The sequence below is a fragment of the Muscardinus avellanarius genome, assembly GCF_963383645.1.
Source record: "Muscardinus avellanarius genome assembly, chromosome: 2".
Lineage (NCBI taxonomy): Eukaryota > Metazoa > Chordata > Mammalia > Rodentia > Gliridae > Muscardinus > Muscardinus avellanarius.
The window spans coordinates 145,754,018-145,778,036 of NC_137787.1; the positions used below are offsets into that span (position 1 = coordinate 145,754,018).

The following is a 24,019-nucleotide window of genomic DNA, read 5'->3' on the forward strand; positions in this document are numbered from 1 at the left end:
TGAGGCTGTCCTCAAACTGCAACCCTCCATTCTCTGTCTCCCAAATGCTGGGATTACAAGCATGTGCCACCACGCCCAGCAGGTTTTACGTTTTCTTTTCTTTCTTTCCTTCTTTCTTTCTCTCTTTCTTTCTCTCTCTCTCTCCTTTTCTTTTCCCTTTTTTTTTTTTTTTTTTTGTGGTACTAGAGGTTGAACCCAGGGACATTCTACCTCCATGCTACACTCCCAGCCCTATTTTTTAGTCTATTTTTTGAAACAGGGTCTCACTGAGTTGCCAAGGGCCTCACAAAGTAGCTGAGGCTGGCCACAAACTGCAATCCTCCTGTCTCAGCCTCCCAAATGCTGGGATTACAAGCATGCGCCACCACGCCTGGTATACTACATTTTCTTTGTAACTAAAATTATGTTATTTTTTTTTTTCCTCTATCAATAGCATTTATTTATTTATTTATTTACTTATTTATTTATTTATTTATTTATTTATTTTTGGTGATACTGAGGTTCCTAGAAACTCTTCTACCTCCGGGCTATACTCCCAGACCCCAGACCTATTTTATACTTTTTTTTTTTTTTTTTTTTTTGAAACAGGATCTCTTAAGCCAGCAAGGCTGCGATCCTCCTGTCTTCACCTTCCAAGTGCGGGGATTACAAGCATGTGCCACCACACCCGGCTTATCAATAGCATTTAAATACATCAGAAATTATTTCTTTTCCTTTAAAGAAAAAGTCATAGGATGAATAAAACCTGCTTACTTAGTTCAAATTGTTTCTTCTTAAAGTTTAATGTGGGATACAAAGTCTCCTAATGAGCCCAAAGCACACAATATGCTTCCTGATGTTCAGCAGGTTTTTTGCCCCTAGATGCATGCTCCTGGTATGAAGAAGATCAAGTTAGACACTCCAGAGGAGATTGCAAGATGGAGGGAAGAAAGAAGAAAGTGAGTAGAGAACTGAGATTCATTTCCTTTACTGTGGCGAGGCTAGGTACTTCAAAATAACCACCAGTCTATTCTTGATGAATAATTTGAAAAAGGAAATTTGGTCTTAAAACATTGCAAATATTCAACTGAAAATTTACACAGTGATTTTTGAGAATACTGTTACTTGATGATGTAAATATAAGTGTCTAATACTTTTAAGTGTAGTTAAGTTATTGAATTCTCTTTAAATGTTAATACTAGGGACTAGGACTGTGAGCTACAGTACACACAATTATTGCTGAATCTCATTTTCTTGGGAAGACTTAATTGGAATTCTCTGTTTAATTAACAAATATATCATAATTGAATTATATACTTTGAGGGTGAGCCACTATATGCCACCTGTGAGATGTTCAGTGGCTGTGGTAGTAATGGGTGCATGATCTTTTTTTTTCCTGTGGTACTAAAGATTGAACTCAGGGCAGTTTTACCTCTGAGCCACATCCCTGGCCCTATTTTATTTTTTGTTGAAATAGGGTCTTGCTGAATTGCTGAGTCTTGGTAGGTTGCTGAGGCTGATCTCAAACCTGCGATCCTTCTGTCTTAGCCCCCTAAGAACTGGGATCACAGGTGTGTACCACCATATCCAGCTTGTTTACTTTTTTGGCTTCTTTTCCAACATAAAATTGTTGAATTATTGCTATATGCAATGCAGAAGAGAGGGTATAGCAATGAACAACATATATAAGCTTGCCCTTAACTATAAAAAGATCAGAATCATTCCTGTGATTAACATTTAAGAAATTTGAACCTTACCATGTGACTTATGGTGTTACATTTAATAGGAAAGAAAGTTTAATTGATGACTAGCTAGAGTAGTCTTGTGAAAAAAATCCCACTAGGGTTCTATTTTACTATCAAATTCTTCATCCTAAAGTGGAACACTAAGGTACACTTTTTTTTTTTTTTTGGTAGTACTGGGGTTCCTGGAAACCCTTCTACCTCCGGGCTATACTCTCAGACTTTTTTTTTTTTATTTTTATTTGGAAACAGGGTCTCTTGAGCCAGCATGGCTGGCTTCAAACCTGCACGATCCTCCTGTCTCTGTCTTCCAAGCGCAGGGATTACAAGCATGCGGCACCATGCCCGGCATGATCAAGTACACTTTTAAAGTCAAATACAATTTTCTTCGAATTAAAAAACTAAGGAGAGCCGGGCGTAGTGGCACAGGCTTGTAATTCCTCCATTTGGGAGGCTGAGACAGGAGGATCGCAGTTCATGGATAGACTCAGCTATGTTGTGAGGCTTTTTGCAACTCATTAAGACCCTGTTTCAGAATAAAGATTAAAAATAGGGCTGGGGGTGTAACTTGAAGGTAGAATGCCCCTCGGTTCTATCCCCAGTACTGCAGGGAAAAAAATAAAAATAAAAAGGAGACCCTAAGATGAAAAAAAAGATTTTTGTGTATGTGCGCAAGTTCTAGGCCTTAAACCCAGGGGCATTCTGCCTCTGAGCTACACCTCCAGCCCTATTTTGTTTGTTTGTTTGTTTGTTTGTTTCTTTCTTTCTTTCTTTCTTTCTTTCTTTCTTTCTTTCCTTCCTTCCTATTTTATTTTTTATTTTGAAACAGGGCTCACTAAGTTGCAGAAGGCATTGCTAAATTGCTGAGGTTAGCTGCAAACCTGTGATCCTCCTTTTTAACTTCCCATGTACTAGGATTATAGGCTTGGCCCACTGTGCCTGAGAGATTATTCTTTAAATTGAAGAAAGATACTTAAAACTTTTGGGACCAGCAAGTTACATTTGTACTTTGTTCAGCTTTTCAGTTTAAATCCACTTTCTAGGGTAGCGATGTGCCAGATAGTTTGTGAGAATGTTACTACCCTTTCAGGCTTTAGAGGTAGTTCTGAAGGAAACCAGCAGAAACAGATTCAGAACCAATTCAGAATAAATAGAAGCTGGGTGTGGAGTGTGGTGGCAAATACTTGTAATCTCAGTACTTGGAAGGTTAAGACAGGAGGGTCTTGGGTTCAAGGCCAGCCTCAGTAACTTGACAAGACCCCCAGCAGCTTAGCTAGATCCTATTTCAAAATAAAAGGACTGGAGCCAGGCTTGGTGGTGCATGCTTGTAATACCAGCATTTGGGAGGCTGAGACTGGAGGATCATGGTTCGTGGTTCGCGGACAGCCTCAGCTACTTAGTGAGGCCCTCTGCAACTTAGTGAGACCCTGTTTCAAAATAAAGAATAAAAAATAGGGCAGGGGTATAGCTCGGAGGTGGAATGCCCCTGGGTTCCATCCCCAGACCCGCAAAAAATAAAATAAAAAATAAAATAAAAGGGCTGGGGGTGTAGCTTGAAGGCAAAATAATCTTGTGTTTGATTCCAAGTACCAAAGAGAGAGGGGATAACAATAGCATCAGTTAGAATATATAAATACCAGGTACTAAAGCTATGTGCAAAGGAAAGAATTGGATGAGAATAAAGGGGCAATCAGAGGAATTTAATTCATGAACAAGTGGAATCCAGCCAGTCAGCGTGGAATTGGTAGATATAGCAGAATTTCAAGAGCAGCTTTGGCTAACAAGGCCATCTGGAGTAGGGTATGCTAGAATGTCTTTTTCTCTTTATCCTTTTGGCAAAGGTCATACTTACCTTTTAAGTTCCATTTTAAAGGTTCCCTGACTCTCTTCTTACTCTTCATTTCCTCTTATTTCAGTGCTACCAGAGTGCCATTCTGTAACAAAAGGAGCTTGTACCAGACTGTAAATCTGTACTTTAACTTTTATTCAGAAAGTTTTGCTAATAAAAAAAGGTCACATAGTTTATTTATGATGGGAGTAAGCATGCCGATCATCTGCCAGTCCCAGGACCAAACTGCCCTAAAGCACTGTTTACTAACTCTTCAAACATGTATCTTGCTTAGCATTTATTGCATTATATTGTCGTTGGCCTTAGTCTTGGGCAGCTCTTATTCTGCTGTACTTTTTGCAGTGCCTAGAACTTGGTATGTGAAGAATACATGTTTGTTGATTGAATTGAGTGGTATATGGTATAGAAAGTTTAAACCTTGCATTGGCAGGGTTTCTCATAAGAAAAAGAAGTCTGAACCAATTTCAGGGTCAAATTTAGAAGTCAAAATAGTTGGGATCATGAAGTAGTGAAGAATTTTGTGTGTGGGTGGTGGGATACTGGGGATTAAGCTCAGGGATAGTCCATCTTCAAGCTATACCCATAGTCTGTTTTTGAATTTTTTATTTGGAAACAAGGTCTCACTAGGTTGCTAAGTCTGGTTTTGTTGCTGAGGCTGGCCTTGAAACTGTGATCCTCCTGTCTTAACCTCCTAATTACTGGGATTACTGGGATTACAGGCTTGTGCCACCATGCTTGACTTAGTTTTGGAGATTTTTTTTTTTTTTTTTTTTTTTTTTTTTTTTTTTGTGAGGTGGTCTGGGGATGGGACCCAAGGGCATTCGACCTCCGAGTTACACCCCCTGCCCTATTTTTTATTGTTTATTTTAAAACAGGGTCTCACTAAGTTGCGGAGGGCCTCTCTAAGTAGCTGAGGCTGTCTGTGAACTGTGATCCTTGGGTCTCAGCCTCCGGAATGCTGGGATTATAAGCGTGCACCACCATGCCCAGCCTAGTTTTGGAGAATTTTGATGTGCTGGATATGAAGCTTGTCACTTCTAGGTGGCTTCTTTACAGGTATAATTTATTTTCCTCTCCATGACACCACTCCCAAACAATCTTGGGGGGTTTTGTATTTTTCTTTTTTTAACTGGAGATTGAAGCCAGGGGGGCATTCTAACTCCAAGCTACACACCCCAGACCTATTTTTTTAATTAATTAATTAATTAATTAATTTATTTATTTATTTATTTTTGCCGGTCTGGGGATGGAACCCAGGGGCATTTGACCTCTGAGCTACACCCTCTGCCCATTTTTTATTCTTTATTTTGAAACTGGGTCTCACTGAGTTGCAAAGGTCCTCACTAAGTAGCTGAGGCTGTCCGCGAACCGCGATCCTCCAGGTCTCAGCCTCCCGAATGCTGGGATTACAAGTGTGCACCACTATGCCCGGCTATTCCTTTTTTTAAAACAGGGTCTTTCTATGTTATGGAGGGTCTCACTAAGTGTCTGAGGTTGGCCTTGAACCTATGATCCTCCTGTCTCAGCCTTCTAAGTACTGGAATCACAAGCATTGGCCACCATACCCATCTTTTTTTTTTTTTTTTTTGAGGGTCTGGGGGTGGAACCCAGAGGCATTTGACCTCTGAGCTACACCCTCTGCCCATTTTTTATTCTCTATTTTGAAACTGGGTCTCACTGAGTTGCAAAGGTCCTCACTAAGTAGCTGAGGCTGTCCGTGAACCGTGATCCTCCAGTCTCAGCCTCCCAAATGCTGGGATTACAAGTGTGCACCACCACGCCCGGCTCCCATCTTGTTTTTTTTGTTTTTGTTTTTTTTAAATTGGTTGTATTCTTTTTATTTTGCACAAAGGAGTAAGCAATCAAGAAGAGTTCACCTCCTGTCTGAATGTTAGGTTTGAAGAGCTAACAGTGATTGTGATAAAGATTATATCCTGTTAGTTGGGATGGAACTGGCTCAACTGTTTAGACATAGGCCCTCCTCCCCTGGTACTTAGCTCTGACTTTAGTACACTTCAGTGTTCCTCACCCCTTTTTTAAATGTTTAGTTTTCTTGAGGGAAATAATAGTTTTTACTAGTCCGCAATAATTATAAAGCAACTAAAAAGTTGTCTTAATAAATAAATTCTTGCTGAGTTTCTCAGTTTTGAGTTCAATTAAGGCATTAGAGGAGGTCTGAAGTGATCTTCTGATTTACTAACTTGGGTGTTTTGTTTTGCTTAAGCTCTAGTAGTTAAAGCTGGGTGTAGTGGTGCACACTTGTAATCCCAGCATTTGAGAGGCTGAGACTGGAGGATCACAGTTTGCAAACAGCCTCAGCTACTTAGGCCCTGTTTCAAAATAAAGGATAAAAAAAATAGGGCAGGGGATATAGCTCAGAGTTCGAATGCTCCTGGGTTCCATCCCCAGACCCGCCAAAAAGAAATAAATAAATAAAAATAAATAAAAAAATTCTAGTAGTTATATGAATTAAATCATTATATAAACAGGGAAATGTGGAACTGCCATTAAGTTAATGGTAGCCAGCTTCATTAACTGTTCTGCCACAAAGCTATTGCACTGTCTCAGGCCTCCACTCTTCCTCCCTGTCAGCATATTAAGAGCATGAGGACTTCCATCTAGTTTGGAAGGTTAGGATTTTCTATGGCCAATGGAGGTTGGGTGAACTCAGAACTAACTAGGAAAAAAAGGAGGGAATGGAATAGTGGTCAGGCAGGAGATTGACATGCCCAAGGAACTCTTTAAGTAAAGTGATAAAAACTTTAAAAAGGTGCCAGTTGTGGGGATGGAGAGAACATTTGGGATATGAAAATGGCCAGTATTTGGTGATCAAATGGTTAGGAGGTTGAGGAGAGAAATTTTCAGGAAACTTTCAAATTTATGGTCTGAGCACCTTTGAAAGGTGGTGCCTGAGAAGGGAGCAGGGTTTGGAGATGTTGATTTTGGACACTGTGCCAGGGCATCTATTGTGTTTGATGATATCAAGTAGGCATTGACACTTTGGCTAGAGAGATTTTTTTTTTTTTTTAATCATGAAACTGAATATGGAAGAGATTCCCCATAGAAAGAGGGTAGAGTAGCCAGGAGTGGTGACACACATTTGTAATCCCAGGGTTTGGGAGGCTGAGACAGGAGGATTGCGGGTTCTCGGCCAGCTTTAGCTACTTTCAGCCTTGCTTCAAAATAAAGAATAAAGAGCTGGGCGTGGTGGTGCACGCTTGTGATCCCAGCACTTGGGAGGCTGAGACAGGACGAGAAGCCAGCCTCAGCTACTTAGTGAGACCCTGTTTCCAAATAAAATATAAAAATAGGTCTGGGGGGTATAGCCTGGAGGTAGAAGGCCCCTGGGTTTCACCTCCAGTAACACACAAACCCACACACACACACAAAAGAATAAAAATAGGCCTGGGGGTGTATCCCAGATGTAGAATGCTCCTGAGTTCCATCCTCAGTACCAGAAAGAAAAGAAAGAAAGAAAGAAAGAAAGAAAGAAAGAAAGAAAGAAAGAAAGAAAGAAAGAAAGAAAGGTAGATAGATACCCTGGCATTGAATCTCGAGCCTTTCCAACATGTGAAGGTTTAATAGTGAGTAAAAACTAAGAAGACTGCTGAGTGAGAACCAGAAAGCCAGAAGAAACAGATCTGTGGTATGTCATGAAAGCTGGTGGAGGGGAGAATTTCAAGAAGGAAGCTACGGTTAGTGACGCAGATCGCTAAGTCAAGTAAAACAACAAAAAAGTGACTGTGTGATTTTGTGACATAAGTAGGGCCTCCTTGACGGAGATTCAGGTGATTACTCTTTGCCCTTCTGTGAGCTTCCTGCCATCTGTCTGCATTTGAACACCCACTCCAGTAATTTCTAACAAGGGAGGATGTCTGTCCCACTTGCTCTTGACACGATAGATGCTGCAGTGGAAGTGTTTATAGTTTGAATTCATTTGCCACCTTTTACCTTCAGATTTCCAGGTTCCTTCACCTCCATGCAGTTTTGGCCACTGCTGTAATGGCCACCTGCACATGGACTTGTAGAGGCTTCCATTGCTTCCTGTCATCCCCCTTCTGTCTGCATTGCCCTGTCCAACTTAGCTCACTTCCGTCATCTTTCTTGTCAGTATCTCAGCTCCCTTAGCCCACTGTGCATCTCACACACCTGGCAAAACATTGGCTTTGGCTCAGTTTAAGGACTTGCTATAAGTCTATTCAAGAAAAATAAGTTTAAATATACTCTAAAAGTGACCATTTAGTACTGTCTGATTGGATTTAGCCAGTGGGATGTTTAGGATTTTTTTCCTTGCATTTGTTCTTTGTGGTGGAAAATTAGATGGTGTGTGTGTGTGTGTGTGTGTGTGTGTGTGTGTGTGTGTCACTAGTGACTGTAGTATAAAATTTAAATTTTTGTTATTTTGACTTTATTTTAGCCAAATTAAGTAACAATAAAAACAAAGCTCCTTAAAACTGGTGGTCAAGATTCTGTATAATATGGGCTGGTTATTTCCACATTATTTTCCTATAGAGGCTTTGGTCTCAGCCAGACTTGTTATTTATCATATCTCATATAGGTTTTTTGACCTCTTAGTCTCATCTCATCTCTTCCCTTCTCTTTCTTTTGCCAGTACTGAGGATCAAACCTAGAGCATTGGTCATGCTAGGCAAGTGATCTACCAGTGAGCTACATCCCTAGCCCTTGACTGCTCACTTTTTTTATGCTGCTGCTTCAAAAAAAATACTACCCTGTGCATCTTCAAAGTTCTGTTTTTTGCTCTTAGCCTAGCAAAAATCCTGCTACCTTTGGGAATATTTTTTTTTTCTGCCCTAGAAGAATGTCTTACTTTTTTTTTTTTTTTTTTGGTAGTACTGAGATTCCTGGAAGCCCTTCTACCTCCGGGCTACACTCCCAGACCTATTTTTACATTTTTATTTGGAAACAGGGTCTCCTAAGCCAGCGCGCGCGGTTGGCTTCGAATCTGCACGATCCTCCTGTCTCTGCCTCCCAAGCGCAGAGATTACAAGTGTGCGCCACCACGCCCGTCCCTTTTTTTGAATAGTATCTCTCTCTTCCTCTTTGGCTTAGATGTCCCTTATTGTCCTGTTGGTGAACTTTTTTTGCATTGTTTTTACTTTTGAATAAATTGTAAACATTAGAAAGATAAGAACATCTTTTACATGACTGTTTGTATCCCATGGTGTGATACATAAAAGAGACTCTTATATTTGTGCCCTTGCAGAGCATCACTTATGTGGAATTATGCAATGTGTGGGTTTTTGAGTCTGAGTTGTAGCATCACTTAATTCATTAATTTTTTTTTGTGTGTGTGGCAATAGGGATTTAACCCAGAGTCATTATAGGTAGGGAGTTAATATAGGTAGGGAGTTTTCTATACACAAGTAAGTGACTGGGAAATTTTTCCTAAGTTTTGTATTTTTAAGTTGTATTTTGAGCAATATCTTTAATAGAGAACTTGGGCAGAAATGTGTTGATGTCATTAATAGTCATGATTGGAAGTCAGTAATGTAACTTAAATTGCTGTGGTTTTGAACACCAAATTTTCACCATAGGACTGACCACTGAGAAACCTAAATGATCTCTGAATGTATTGCTTTCTTAAGTAGCTTCTCCCTACAGAAATGTGAACTATGCCCCCTTGTGGCTTTGTGCAACAAGTTACTAAAGGAAAAAATTTCTACCAGCTAGAAAAACTTGAGGAATATTATTATTTGAGATAAAACTAGATTATTATGAAGTACATATAGTCTTCTGGCAGATTAATTTATTTTTCTAATGTTAGCAAGAAATCTGAGTAACCTTTGAATATAGTTTAATGAAATAATGATACCTTTGAATAAATTGGTGTGGGTGTGTGGGTGGGGGTGTGGGGGTGTGTGTGTGGTACTGGGGATTGAATCCAGAGGCATTCTACCTCCATGCTACACCCCCAGCCCTATTTTTTTTTTCTGGTACTGGGGGTGGAACCCAGAGGCTTTCTACCTCTGGGCTGTACTCTCAGACCTATTTTATACTTAATTTGGAAACAGGGTCTCACTAAGTTGCTGAGAGCCTCACTAAGTAGCTGAGGCTGGCTTCGAACCTGTGTGATCCTCCTGTCTCAGCCTCTTAAGTGCAGGGATTACAAGCGTGCGCCACCACGCCCGGCTCTATTTTTTATTCCTTATTTTGAAATAGGATCTCATTAAGTTGCAGAGGACCTCAGTAAGTAGCTGAGGCTGGCTTTGAACCTTCTATCCTCGTGTCTCAGCCTCCCAAGTACTGAGATTACAAGTGTGTCACCACGCCCCACTTTGAATAATTTCTTGACAGTAGTTTAAGTTGAAAATTAAAGGTAAACATTTTGTATTTAAAAAGGCAAAGATTTTGCTACTTATTGCTAAGGTCACCAAAAACAGACAGGTGTAGACTCTTGCCTTTAAAACTCATTTCACTGGGAGATGTAGGATAATAAACATGTGGTGCATGTTAAGAACACAAGCAATTGAAGTATTTTTAGCCATGTAGGGAAAATAATATCAAGAGATAGTTGCAGTCTTTCAAAGGCAGCACCATCAATTTGTTTTGAAAAGCATCCAGTAAGAGATGAAGTTCTCTCCCATTTTAAAGTATAATATGCATATAGTGTAATTCACCCTTTTTAATGGTAGTTTTGACAAATATATAATTACTTGAATGGCATGACAAATGGATAAAGAACACTTCCATCTTCCCCCAATTTCCATTATGCCCTTCATGGTTGATCTCTGCCATTACTATCTAGCAATTACTGATCTGTGTTCTGCTCTTATTTGTGCCCTTGCAGAGCATCACTTATGTGGAATTATGCAATGTGTGGGTTTTTGAGTCTGAGTTGTAGCATCATTTAATTTTTTTGTGTGTGTGTGTGGCAATAGGGATTTAACCCAGAGGCATTATGCTTTTGAGCTCTACCCCAGCTCTAGTTTAAAAAAATTAAGAATGCCGGGCGTGGTGGTGCACGCTTGTAATCCCCGCACTTGGGAGGCGGAGATAGGAGGATTGCGCAGGTTCGAAGCCAGCTGCATGGGCTTAAGAGACCCTGTTTCCAAATAAAATATAAAATAGGTCTGGGAGTGTAGCCCGGAGGCAGAAGGGTCTCCAGGAATCCCAGTATCACCAAAATAAAATAAAATAAAAATAAATAAAAAATAAAAATATATAATTTTTGAACAGGGCCTCACTGAGTTGCTGAGAATCTTACTAACTTGTTGAGGCAAGCTGTGAACCTGTGATCCTCCCATCTCAGCCTCCCAAGAACTAGGATTACAGGCATTCATCACCATACTTCATTTTATTTTTTGTTGCTATTATTATATTTTTTTGTATAGATGAATCACAGTTTGTCCCTTTCCCAGTCAAGTTGATTTTAGTATTTGTCTTTTAACAAACAAATAAATAAAAACATTTATTTTGAATATGCATTTTTGTTTGATTTGGATAAATACCAGGGAGTAGAATTGGCTATGCATATTGTAAGTATATTTTTAACTTTAAAAAACCTAGCAAATCTTTTAGGGGAAGATTTTAAACCAAGGTATGTCTATTTGAGGGTGGAAAATATTCGTAAAGAGGATGGCCAGGTTATGGTGATGGTTGCATCTTAGAGTCATACTCCAGGAAATGGGACCTTACTACCATAACTTAGTGCAAAAAAGGCCCATTTTCCTCTTTAAAAAGTACAACCATTGAGCCGGGCGTGGTGGTGCACGCTTGTAATCCCTGCGCTTGGGAGGCAGAGACAGGAGGATCGCGCAGGTTCGAAGCCAGCCGCGCTGGCTTAGGAGACCCTGTTTCCAAAAATAAAATAGGTCTGGGAGTGTAGCCCGGAGATAGACGGGCTTCCAGGAACCCCAGTACTACCAAAAAAAAAAAAAAAAAAAAAAAGTACAACCATTGAGCATAGGCTCTTGTTCTTTAAGAAGTAGTTTTCATCTTGCCCACCAGAAGGTTCTTGCATATCCAAATATTAATTTCACATTCTCTTTTTTTTTATCTTTTGATACTGAAAACTGAACTCAGGGGTATTTTACCTCCAAGCTACTACAGCCCCTAACCCTATTTTATTTATTATTTGGAAACAGAGTCTCTCTGAGTTGGTGAGAGCCTTATTAAATTGCCGAGGCTGGCTTTGAACCTGTGATCCTCCTGTCTCAGCCTCCCAAGTACTGGGATCACAAGCCTGTACCACTGTGCCTGACTTAATCCCACATTCTAATCTGGAAGAAGAAAGGCCAAATGGACATAGTCAAGTTTCCCCCTTTTCGTTGGGAAAGCAATAGATTTCTTTTCTGCTCTCACCAGTTTTCTGTGTAAGAGACTAAAGGTGACTAAGCACCCTGCCTAGAGCCAGGGTGCTTAGTCACCTTTAGCGGCAGTGAATTAATAGAATCTTTCAACCAAAATTGTTAAGGAAGAGTTAACAGCAGTGTTGGCCTCATTTGGTGACACAGTTCAAAGCTTGTTGAATTTCAGGACTTTAGCGAAATTTAGATGCAGCGTTAGTCTTCTAAATAATGGATTAACTTGAGCAAGTGTTTATTATGCTTATTGGTAATTCTCATGTAGAAGGTAGAGGAGATCTCTAGCTCTAGTTTCCACAGTGTAGGCTGAAGGTATGCTGTGACAGTAATCAGAAGTGTCTTGGAAAAGGAATGGACACAGTCTGTTGAGTGAATATGTTAGGTTACAGATTTGTGAATTTTAGAAGAGCTTAAAGAGAATGAGGAAATTGAGGGAGGATGACAATTTTGGATGAAGCTTATTTGTACCTGTAATGTTTTCGAGTTAATAAGTGCTCTGAAATTACCTTTTGGCAATTGCTGAATTCATGTGAGGTTCTTAGAAAATATGGGAACCATTTCTCTTCTTATGGCACACTTGATAGAGTTCTAAAAAATACACAATTATTCTCCCTACTGCCAGTTGTAGTCCCAGTACTTGGGAGGCTAAGACAGGAGGATCAAACACAGGTCAGCGAGACCCTACTTCAAAATAAGCTAAGTAGGTAAGTAAGTAGATAGATAGAAAGATATAGATAGATAGATAGATAGATAGATAGATAGATAGATAGGATTGATTGGGCTAGGGGTATAGCTAGGAGGTCGAATGCCCCTGGGTTCAATCTCCAGTACCAAAAATACATAGACAAACAGAAAACATAGACAAACAGAAAAAAATATATATCTTTTGTGAAATATATTTGCTTGCTAAATTTCTGTAATTACTTTTTTCCCCCCTTTTTGTACTAGGGGTGGGACCCAGGGGCTTTGTACTTCTGGGCTATACTCCCGGACCTATTTTATATTTTATTTGGAAACAGGGTCTCACTGAGTTGCTGAGAGCCTCACTAAGTAGCTGAGGCTGGCTTCGAAACTGTGCAGACCTCCTGTCTCAGCCTCCCAAATGCTGGGATTTCAAGCGTGCGCCACCACGCCTGGCTTGTCATTACCAATTTTTAAAAAATGATAGTAAGGGTGTATTCATTCGAGTTACCCCTCCATGCCAGTTTGACCGTATTTCTATCCTCTGTATTTCTATCTTTTAATAAACTTCTTTAAATCTTCAAAAAAAATGATAGTAAAACTCCTCAGAAGAATAAATTCCACATTGATACTATTTTTTGAATTTTATCTTTTTTGTAAAAGCAACATTCTCTCTGAGGTACTCATTGTATTCTTTTGTTGTTGTTTTTGTTTTTGTTTTGTTTTGTTTTGGTGGTACTGGAGTTCCTGGAAGCCCTTCTAACCTCCGGGCTGCACTCCCAGACCTATTTTATGCTTTTTAATTTTTGGAAACAGGGTGTCTTAAGCCAGCGGCTGACTTTGAACCTGCGCGATCCTCCTGTCTCCTCCTCCCAAGTGTGTGTGTGTGTGGGGGGGGGGGTTAGAAGGGTGTGCCACCACCACTGGCCTCATTGTATTCTTTGATATGCAGGGAAGATAAAGTCTTTGTGGAAGCTCTGTGTTAAAAAATTTTACAAATGTTTCACAGAGTAAGAACTTTAAAGCTGGAAGAAAACTCTTTTCTAAAGAGATTTGGTATATATTTTTCCTCTCTCTTTAAAGAAGGTATCTTTGCTTTAGTTCTTCTTTGTTGTTGTTTTTCAGATTAGCCATACTCAGAGAGGGTCTATTGTGTTTGAAAACCAAAGCTCTCCACTGAAGCCTGAAAAACAAAACAAAATATGCCCAAGAAAGATGATTTTTAATTCCTGACAGGAAGTTCAAAAGCTGTATGATTTGGCATTAGGAAAAATGAACAAGAGGTTGTGTTTCCAAGACCTTGCTTTTAGAAACAATGGAACACACCTTACAGCAATTAGGGAATCCACTAGGTGGCGTAGTTCTGTAATATTTAAGTACTCACTGTGACTCAGGAAATCCTTTTGTTGTGGCCCCGGTTCATTCAAAATTCCAACAGAGGCGGTTAGCTCTTTAATAATGCGACATCTTTTTTGAAGTTCAAAAAAACTTTGAAATAAAAAACAGTGGTATAGCTCATATTGAAGTAGTTGTGTTTTAGTGAGAGTAAAGAGGGATATTGTATTTTGTAGATATAGGCCTAGAAGAAAAGTCAATAAGTGGGTAGTAATTTGAGAATAAAGAAAAAATTGGAGAGAATAATGTGACAAGAATAGTATTGGGTAGCAAAGTTTCACCTACTTACGGGCTGTGCAGTACCCTAGGTCACTGGAAAGTTAAGGCATAGGTAAAGGGGAAATCAAAGAGGAGGAAAGAAATAAAAGAAGAAAGGAAGGAGCTTTAATATCAGGACCAATTCTTGGGATATTAAGGAAAGATTGAGATTGAAGAAGGAAAGTTATTTTTACAAGTAAAAATACAGAAACCTAACCTTGGAAATATCCCTTGTCATAGTGTATTTAACTTCATAACATCCATTCTCTTACAGGAGATATTGGAGAATATTTTATCTGTATGTATTAATGCATTAAAGACATAATTTATTTTTCAACTGCCTTTATGTTTTGTGTACTTTTAGAACCTGAATTGTATCTTTTACCAAAGCTCTTTTCCTTATTCTTATAATTTTATGTTGGTGGATGGGGCTTTCTGGTTGTTGTTTGTGCGTGTCTAGGTTTTACTTTTGTGGTTTTCTTTTGGAGAGGATACTTTTCTAGTACCTTTATTTTCCCTAGTTTTTAGTCTTTGGGTTCTGTGTAAATAAGAATGATAAAAATTTTGGAAGAGGATTTGATTAGTTTTACCACTGAAAAGTAGAATCTTATAACTTTGGAAGGATATTAGAAGATTCCTTGCCTTTAGGAATATAATACTTTAATCTTCCAGAAAGAGAAAATTAGCTGTTTTGAAAGGCTTCCCTCAAAGGAGTTTTCATAACATCTTTGATTTCTTGTTAGGGAATTCTTTTTTATATCTTACCTAAAGTCCACTTGTAACAAATATGTCTATGTATTGCCACTGGAAAGCACACACTTAGCATATGCTTACTGATATGTGGTCTAGTAAAGTACCACATCAGCCGGGCGTGGTGGTGCATACTGTGCTTGGGAGGCTGAGACAGGAAGATCGCACGGGTTTGAAGCCAGCCTCAGCTACTTAGTGAGGCTCTCAGCAACTTAGTGAGACCCTGTTTCCAAATAAAAATAGAAAATAAGTCAGGGCGTATAGCCCAGAGGTAGAAGGCCTCTGGGTTCCACCCCCAGTACCACCAAAAAAAAAAGAAAAAAGAAAAGAGTACCACATCATATTGCTTACTGTGTGCAAAACACCACAGAAAGAATAAGTGAATTGGAGAGCTGTCCAGTACTGCTGAGGTCCTTGGTCAGCCACTGGGGCTGGGAATATTATCATCACCGTTTTTCTCATGATTTCTGCTTCTGAATGTTCTGTCTTCAGATTGAGAACAGCTGGCTATCTGCTCCCTGTAAAACTGGGTTATTGTCACTTAACCTCTTTTAGAGGCTGCAAATAGTCCTTTCATCTTTCTTTAGAGGTTTTATTTTTCACCTTCTTAATCATCTTTGAGTGTCTCTGAATCCCTTCCAAGTTTTATTTTTCCTCAGAGTTCCTTTTCAACTGAACTGACACAGTGCCCTGAGAATATCTGGCTGTTTTTGAGTAATATGGAAGCAAGAGTTCATACTCACAAAAGTGCCAGAGTCCACTTCATATGACCTCAGATTGTGTTCGCTTTCTAAAAGTAGTCATATGTTGCTGACTAGCTGTTAGATTTTTATCTTCTATGACCTTGATCTTTTCCTTGTGTTTATTTATAGCTTATACGTTCATCATCTTTTATTTATGGCGTTTTTTTTTTTTTTTTTTTTCCCTTTTGGCTGAATAGATTGCTTTGTACTGCCCTTATTGAAATTCATTGCTTTTTTTCTTTTTTTTTTTCTGGTTACTTCATCACTTAAACCAATGATATTTCCATTCCTATCTTCCAGTATAGCTAACCTATAGATTTCATTTTGTCTGTGTGCTATTCAAGTCATTAATGCAGATGTTTAAAAAAAAAAAAAAGAGAAGTATCTTAGATCCCAGAAACAATGGCACAGCATAATTTGTTGATGTTTCCCAAAATTTACTCTCATCAGCAGCCAGGTTAAGTGGTGAGAGCTTTCTGTGCTCCCCTCCTTTTCTGTTTCTTATACTCCAAGGATCTATCTCCCTCACCATCAGAGTTTGGGGTCTGCATCTCTACATAGCTGTGCCAAGAAACAAAGAAAGTGATTTAATAACAGCCTTGTATATCATTCTCTTCATAACTTTCTGTGGCTTCTCCTCACTGCTGGATTCAATGAAAACTTTCTAGTCTGGTATTCCAGACACATTTTGGTCTTAGCCTTTGTTTCTGTTCTGATTGCCTATAACTATCTTATCTTTCATACAGAATGATTCCTTGAGTATCTTTTACATTTTCTGAGGTCTTGGTTTGTTTACATTGTTTGTTCCACTTAGAGTACTCTGAACTTTTCCTTCTGATTACAATTTCCTTCATGTTCCTGGATTTCTCCATTTTGATAAAAATCTTCTCACCCTCCTCCAAATTTTTATATTCTTTGGGGGTACTTATTATTTTCTTTTGTATTTTAGCTGTTCCTGTGCTTTTTCTATCCCTCCTGGTATAGTGTATTTTTTGAGAAGTGTCTCTTTCAATTTTTTTTTTTTTTTTTTTTTTTTTTTTTTTTTTTTGGTGGTACTGGGGTTCCTGGAGGCCCTTCTACCTTCGGGCTACACTCCCAGACCTATTTTTACATTTTTTTGTTTGGAAACAGGGTCTCCTAAGCCAGCGCGCACGGCTGGCTTCGAACCTGCGCGATCCTCCTGTCTCTGCCTCCCAAGTGCGGGGATTACAAGCGTGTACCACCACGCCCGGCTCTTTCATATCTTTGTAACTTCAAGTGTACCTAGTATATACATGCATAAGTAATTGACCAGACTTAAAGTTTTTCTTTAGACTATTTGTAGGTACATGTTAAATAAGGCAAATTAGATTAGTTTGAGCACACTAAATCATGTTCTATTTAAATTGTAGCATAAGCTCCTTATTTAGTTGCAGACTGGTAGCAAAGTCTGTGGACCAGCAGCTATTTTGAGTTATATTTTGAGTTATAGGCTGTCTGAGCTGTTCTACGCTTTGTTATAGACTACATTTTTTTCTCTTAAATTTCAGAAGTAGTGTCATTTGTCTATAATGATTTACTTTTAGTCATTAAAAACTTCTAAGTTTCATAGTTAACTTAGTTGCTTAAAGTTATACTCTACAAGCCCTTTTATAATGAACTTTGATTATATTTTAGAAATTACCCAACTCTGGCCAATATCGAAAGAAAGAAAAAGTTAAAACTTGAAAAGGAAAAGAGGGGAGAAGTTTTGACAACAACACAGTATGGGTAAGTTCCTTCAAATTGCTTGCACTCTGAGTGCTCATTCTGAGCATACTTAGAAAGTAGCATACACCAAAATCTTAAAATCTGCGATGGCGACGGAGAAAAGCGGGGCTTACGAGCCCCGCTAACAACCAATCTCTATTACTACAAAATCTGCACCTTTCATAGTCAGAAAACACCATCAGCAGAGAAATAAAAAATGTAATTACAAGGGACAGAGAAAAAGAGGGCTGGAAAAACGAGACACCAGAAAGAAACCAGACCGTAGTGCTGTGGCCAGAGATGCGGCGCGGAGTGGCGGGCGCCATCTTTCCTTGCAACACCAGGCCCCAGAGAGGAGGGGACTCAGAACGGAGCTCAGAGCAACAGAGGAGATATGCCGGCCTCATGCCTGAGGACACAGCAGTAGCACCTTACTGCTGGCAGCAGCAGAGAGTTCACCAGAAGGCACCAGACCAACGCATTCAACAGCCCACCAGGCTCCAGAGAGGAGCGGTGGACAGCGAGCCGAGGTGAGCCGCTGCAGAACAGCCAGGCGGGATTCGGCAGATTTTTCAGTGCAGGGAGCATCTAAAGCTCCCAGTGGCTAGCTCAGCACACCCTGCAGAGACTCAGAGCAGAGCTCAAAACCAGAGAAGAAATACGCCAACCTCACGGCCGAGGGTGTGGCAGTGGCGCCATATTGCCACCGGCGGCAACAGCAGCAAATCCACTGAGTCCACTATAGCTCCATCGGCACACTCATCAACAGTGAGTCAAATTGCGGCCTCTAGAGGAGAAATCCCAGTACTGCACTCCCAGGGACTTGACCCAGTGGGGGAGTGGCGGTGGCAGAGATATCACACCATAGGAGAACACCCAACCTGGCACCCCCCATGGTCTAAAGCAGCCTCATTTGACTCCCTGGGTCTGAGACTCTGCGATACAACCTAATAAAGGAGTAGTGGGGACTGAGATCCAGAGCACCTTAAGTGAAGTCTTAGTGAACCAAGGGAAGAACCAGGAGAAGGCACAAACTCCCAAAATCATGGGAAAGAAGAATAACAATGGAGCAATGAATGCCCACAACCCCACAACATCAGAACCCGATAACAAAGAAATTCAGAGATCTCTAGAACATCAAATCAGGATCAAATAGAAATAATAGAGGTGTTTCGAAAAGAATTCAGAGAGAGCCAAAAAGAGATAAATGATGTAATTAATGAAGTAAAGGCCTCAATTCAAAGTACAAACAACCGATTAGACCAAATGGAGAATAGAATCTCGCTCTTAGAAGACGATCACTCCAAAAATGAACGCATAGTTTCTAATTTAGAAAAAATATCCGACAGCAGGAATCTGACATTGAAGAAATATGGGCCCATTTTAAGAGAGCTAACCTAAGAATAATTGGAATAGAGGAGGGAAAAGAAAGTGAAACCAAAGGGATCAACAATCTCTTCAAGGAAGTAATAGCAGAAAATTTTCCAAACATAGAGCAAGAGGTTGATACAAAGGTCCAGGAAACTTATAGAACTCCCTTTAGACAGGATCGGAGAAGAGGATCCTCACGCCACATAATTGTCAAAATGACCAATGTGGAAGCCAAGCAGAGAATCTTAAAGGCAACAAAAACAAAGGGCCAAGTGACATTCAGAAGCAAGCCAATTAGAATCACTCCAGATTTCCCAAACCAAGTTATGAGAGCCAGAAGGGCTTGGAGTAACATATTCCAAACTCTGAAAGAAAACAACTTCCAGCCAAAAATTTCCTACCCAGCAAAACTTTCTATCAAATTAGATGGGGAAATAAGAAACTTCCATGACTAACAGAAACTGAAGGAATTTATGTCTTCAAAACCTGCGCTAGAGAAAATACTCAAAAAGATTAACTACAAAGAAGAATTAGGTAACATACACCAGAACCAGAGAAACAAGATTTTCCATCCAACAGACAACTAAGATTGGTTATCTGTGGCGATTCATTATCTATGTTAGTCTTTTACCTATCTCTAAATTGTATTGTTTGCCTTTATTGTTGCTAATTTTTAGGATTTCTAGTTGGAATATTAATATGCCTTCAGATAAAGCATTTGGAAATATTTTATCCCATTCTATCAGTAACTTTTAACTCTGTTTACATTGTCTTTGGATATACAATTTTTAATTCTTAGGGAGTTTGTTTACCCTTCTGTTGCCTGTACCATTGAAATCATATCCCAGAAATCACTGCCAATTCGAATGTTGTGAGGATTAATGACCCAGATTTTCTTCTAAAAGTTTATAGTCTTAAGATTTATATTTAGGTCTTTTATCTATTTTGAGTTAATATTTGTATATGGTCTTAGGTAAGGGTCCAATTTTATTCCTTTTCATGTAATTTTTATTTTTCAACAATATTTAGTCAAAAGATTATTTCATCCACCAAATGTTTGTGGAAATCTTGTCAAAAATAACTTGACAATATATGGAAGAATTTATCTCTAGGCTTTTATTTAACTCCAATGGTTTATATATCTGCCTTTTAACAGTACTACACTGTTTCGATTATTATAGCTTTATATGGTTTGAAATCAGAAAATATACATCTTCTAGCTCTGTTCTTTTTCGAGATCGTTTTGGGTATCTAGAGTCCATATTCCATATTAGGATAGATTTTTTTTCTGAAAAATAAATAAAGGTATCATAGTTTCACCTAAAAAAATTCTCTGGTAAGAAAGAAAGCAAAAAGAAATATTGAAATGTTATCTTTAAGTCATCAAAAGCTTGGTATCAGACAAATGAAACTGTTCTGTGAGATTATCATTGTTAATTTTGGATAAATTGTTATAATACTAGGTGTCAACCACTAAGCCTAGCATGGGAAGGAGGGATGGGAAGGGAACAGGGTGGGAATAGGGTAGGGGCTAATATGGCGATGTGTGCATGTAAGTCTACAAAAGTTTTTTTTTTTTATCCCATTATGATGTATGAATACAGTGTACCAATAAAAAAAAAAAAAGTAAAAAAAAAAAATCTTAAAATCTCTACATTCCCAATTCTGAAATCTTTTTTTTTTTTTTTTTTTTTTTTTTTTTTTTTTTTTTTTTGGTGGAACCCAGAGGCTTTCTACCTCCGGGCTATTCTCCCAGACCTATTTTTATATTTTATTTGGAAACAGGGTCTCACTAAGTTGCTGAGAGCCTCACTAAGTAGCTGAGGCTGGCTTCGAACCCAATTCTGAAATCTTTGCTTTTGTAGCTTTTTTACTTAAAAATTTTTTTTTTGCTGGGTATGGTGGCAGAGGCCTATAATCCTAATACTTAGGAGGAGGCAGAAACAAGAGCTTCACAAGTTTGAATTCAGCCTCAGCAACTTAGCAAGATTCTCAGCAACCTAGCAAGAACCTGTTTCAAAACAAAGAAATAATTTTTTAAAATTTTTAAAACAAAGATTTTTTTTTTCGAGGTGCTGGGGATGGAACCCAGGGCATTCAATCTCCAAGCTATACTCCCAGCCCAATTTTTCCTTCCTTTCTTCTTTCCTCCCTTCCTCCCTTCCTTCATTTATTTTGGTGGTACTGGGGTTCCTGGAAGCCCATCTATCTCCGGGCTACACTCCCAGACCTATTTTTACATTTTTATTTGGAAACAGGGTCTCCTAAACCAGCACGGCTGGCTTCGAACCTGTGCGGTCCTCCTGTCTCCGTCTCCCAATCGCGGGGATTACAAGTGTGCGGCACCATGCCCGGCTAAAAACAAAGATTTTTAAAAAGAATAAGAGAGTATATCTTGGAGGTACAATGTCACTGGGTTCAATCCCCAGTACCAGAAAAAAATTTTTTTAAAGTTATTTTTTAAAATAAGCGTTACCCTATATTCATTTGATTTCTTTGAAAAGGTAAATAGTGCCAGGCTTGATGGCACACACTTGTAATCCCAGCATTTGGGAGGCCGAGACAGGAGGGATCGTGGTTTGTGGACAGCCTCAGCTATTTGGTGAGGCTCTTTGCAACTTGAGACCCTGTTTCAAAAATAAAGAATAAAAAATGGGGATGTAGCTCAGAGGTAGAATGCTCCTGGGTTTTATCCCCAGTATTGAAAAAAAAAAAGAGCCTCTATCTATATAGCATATAGATAAATATAGTCTCTCTTTGTTCTTTTTTTTCTTTTACATTATTCTGTACCTTTTTTTCTTTTTTGTGGGTCTGGGGATGGAACCCAAGGGCATTAGACCTCTGAGCTACACCCCTTCCCTATTTATTATTCTTTATTTTGAAACCGGGTCTCACTGAGTTGCAGAGGGCCTCATTAGTAGCTGAGGCTCTCTGCGAACTGTGATCCTCTGGTCTCAGCCTCCTGAATGCTGGAATTACAAGCGTGTGCCACCATGTCCAGCTTATTTTTTATTCTTTATTTTGAAACAGGGCTTCACTAAGTAGCTGAGGCTGTCCGCAAACTGCTATCCTCCAGTGTCAGCCTCCCAAATGCTGGAATTATAAGAGTGTGCCACCACGCCCAGCTTGCATCTGCTTTTTTTAGATGAAAATTTTGCATTGAGATTGCCCCATGTTAATACGTAACAAGTCTCTTTCTTTCCTTCTCTCTTTTTTTCATTGTGGTACTGGAGATTGAACCACAGACCTCATGCATGCTTTGTAGACACTCAGACACTCAGCGGTACCCCCGGACTTTCTATTTTTTTTTTAATTTTTTGAGACAGGGTTTTATGAAGTTTCTCAGGCTGGCCTCAAACTTGCAATCTTCTTTCCTCAGCCTCCACAGTTGCTTTTATTAATCTAGACTGAGAGCATGGGATAGCTCTTTGAAAGAGTACTTACCTCACATGTGTGAGACCCTGGCTTAATCCCCAGTACCACACACATATGTGCACACACATATTTGCAATCCAGAATGAAACTCTTTGCCTTCAATTAGTGCTTGTTTTGTTTGTGTGTGCATGTGTGTTATGTCGATATATTATATCCTATCTGTATATTCTATCTATCTATGTGTGTAGATAGGATATATTTCTTGGTACTGGAGATTGAACCCAGGAGCATTCCACCTCTGAGCTATACTCCCAGTCTTTTTTTTTTTTTTTTTTTTTTTTTTTTTTTTTTTTTTATCTTGAAACAGTCTCACTGAGTTGCTAAGGCTTGCCTCAAAACTGTGATCATTCTGTCTTAGTCTCCCAGGTACTGAGATTACAGGCATGTGCCACTACGCTCAGCTTAGTTCATATATATTTAATGTAATTCCTAATATAGTTGATTCTTTCTCTCTTTCTTTCTTTCTTTCTTTCTTTCTTTCTTTCTTTCTTTCTTTCTTTCTTTCTTTTTCTTTTTTTCTTTTTGGTGGTACTGGGGGTAGAACCCAGGAGCTTTGTACCTCCGGGCTGTACTCACAGACCTATTTTATACTTTATTTGGAAACAGAGTCTCACTGTTACTGAGAGCCTCACTAAGTAGCTGAGGCTGGCTTTCAACCTCTGCGATCCTCCTGTCTCAGACTCCCAAGCGCAGGGATTACAAGCATGTGCCACCACGCTTGGCAATATAGTTGAATTTTCATCTGCTATCATCCTATTTGGGTTTATTTATCCCATTTGTTTCTCATTCCTTTCCTGCAATCCTCTTGTCTCAGCCTCCCCCTGGGATTCCAAGTGTGTACCACCATGCCTGGCTTTATTCTTTATTTTGAAACAAGTTCTCACTAAGTTGTGGAGGGCCTCAAGTTGCTGAGGCTGCCTGGGAACCTGCAATCCTCCTGACTCAGCCTCCCAAGTAATAGGATTACAAGCATGTGCTACAGTTTTCTTGCTCATTTGAACTTTTTAATATTCTATTTTCTTTCATATTAGCCTTTTTTTCTTTTCGTTTTCTTTTTTGTGATGCTGGGGATTAAACCCAGGGATATTCTACTTCTGAGGTACACTCCAGGCCCTGTTTTATTTGGAAACAAAGTCCCACAAAGTTGCTGAGATCCTCACTAATTGCTGAGGCAGGCCTTGAACCTGTGATCCGCCTATCTCAGCCTTCCAAGTACTATGATTACAGGGGTGCACTACACGCCCAGTCACCCGAATTAGCTTTATAATTATTTCTTAGTCTCTTTTTTATATACATTTACATTTTTTATTTATTAATTTTATAACTATTTTGAAGTACTGGCTAAATAAACTGTTCTTTTAAACAATTGTCAAGTGGTGAGGTAACAGAATCACCCTCTCAAAAGGCGAGGTAGAGTGCATATGCCAGAAAGACTACTTTTTTCTCTGAAGTCTTATGGATCTCATCAGTTAAGAATCATCCTGTCTCTCATTACATATCAGTGAATACTTGATATGTAATGAATGAACATTCATTTTAAAGATATGTAAAGATGAATATTCAAAAGGTAACTGTGAGCCGGGCATGGTAGCGCACGCTTGTAATCCCTGCGCTTGGGAGGCTGAGACAGGAGGATCACACAGGTTCGAAGCCAGACTCAGCTACTTAGTGAGGCTTTCGGCAACTCAGTGCGACCCTGTTTCCAAATAAAATATAAAAAATGTCTGGGAGTATAGCCCGGAGGTAGAAAACCTCTGGGTTCCA

The 24,019-nt window shown here is 39.2% G+C and overlaps 1 protein-coding gene across 1 annotated transcript in view; it reads left to right on the forward strand.

Annotated features, from left to right (window-relative positions):
- NUFIP1 (nuclear FMR1 interacting protein 1) overlaps window positions 1-24,019 on the forward strand; it is a gene marked incomplete at both ends in the record, with an annotated part of 53,703 nt that overhangs the window by 8,658 nt on the left and 21,026 nt on the right. The window contains 2 exons of the mRNA XM_080689463.1: window positions 862-938; window positions 17,378-17,470. Of these exons, the coding sequence (XP_080545589.1) occupies window positions 862-938; window positions 17,378-17,470 (170 nt within the window). The remainder of the gene's footprint in view (window positions 1-861; window positions 939-17,377; window positions 17,471-24,019) is intronic.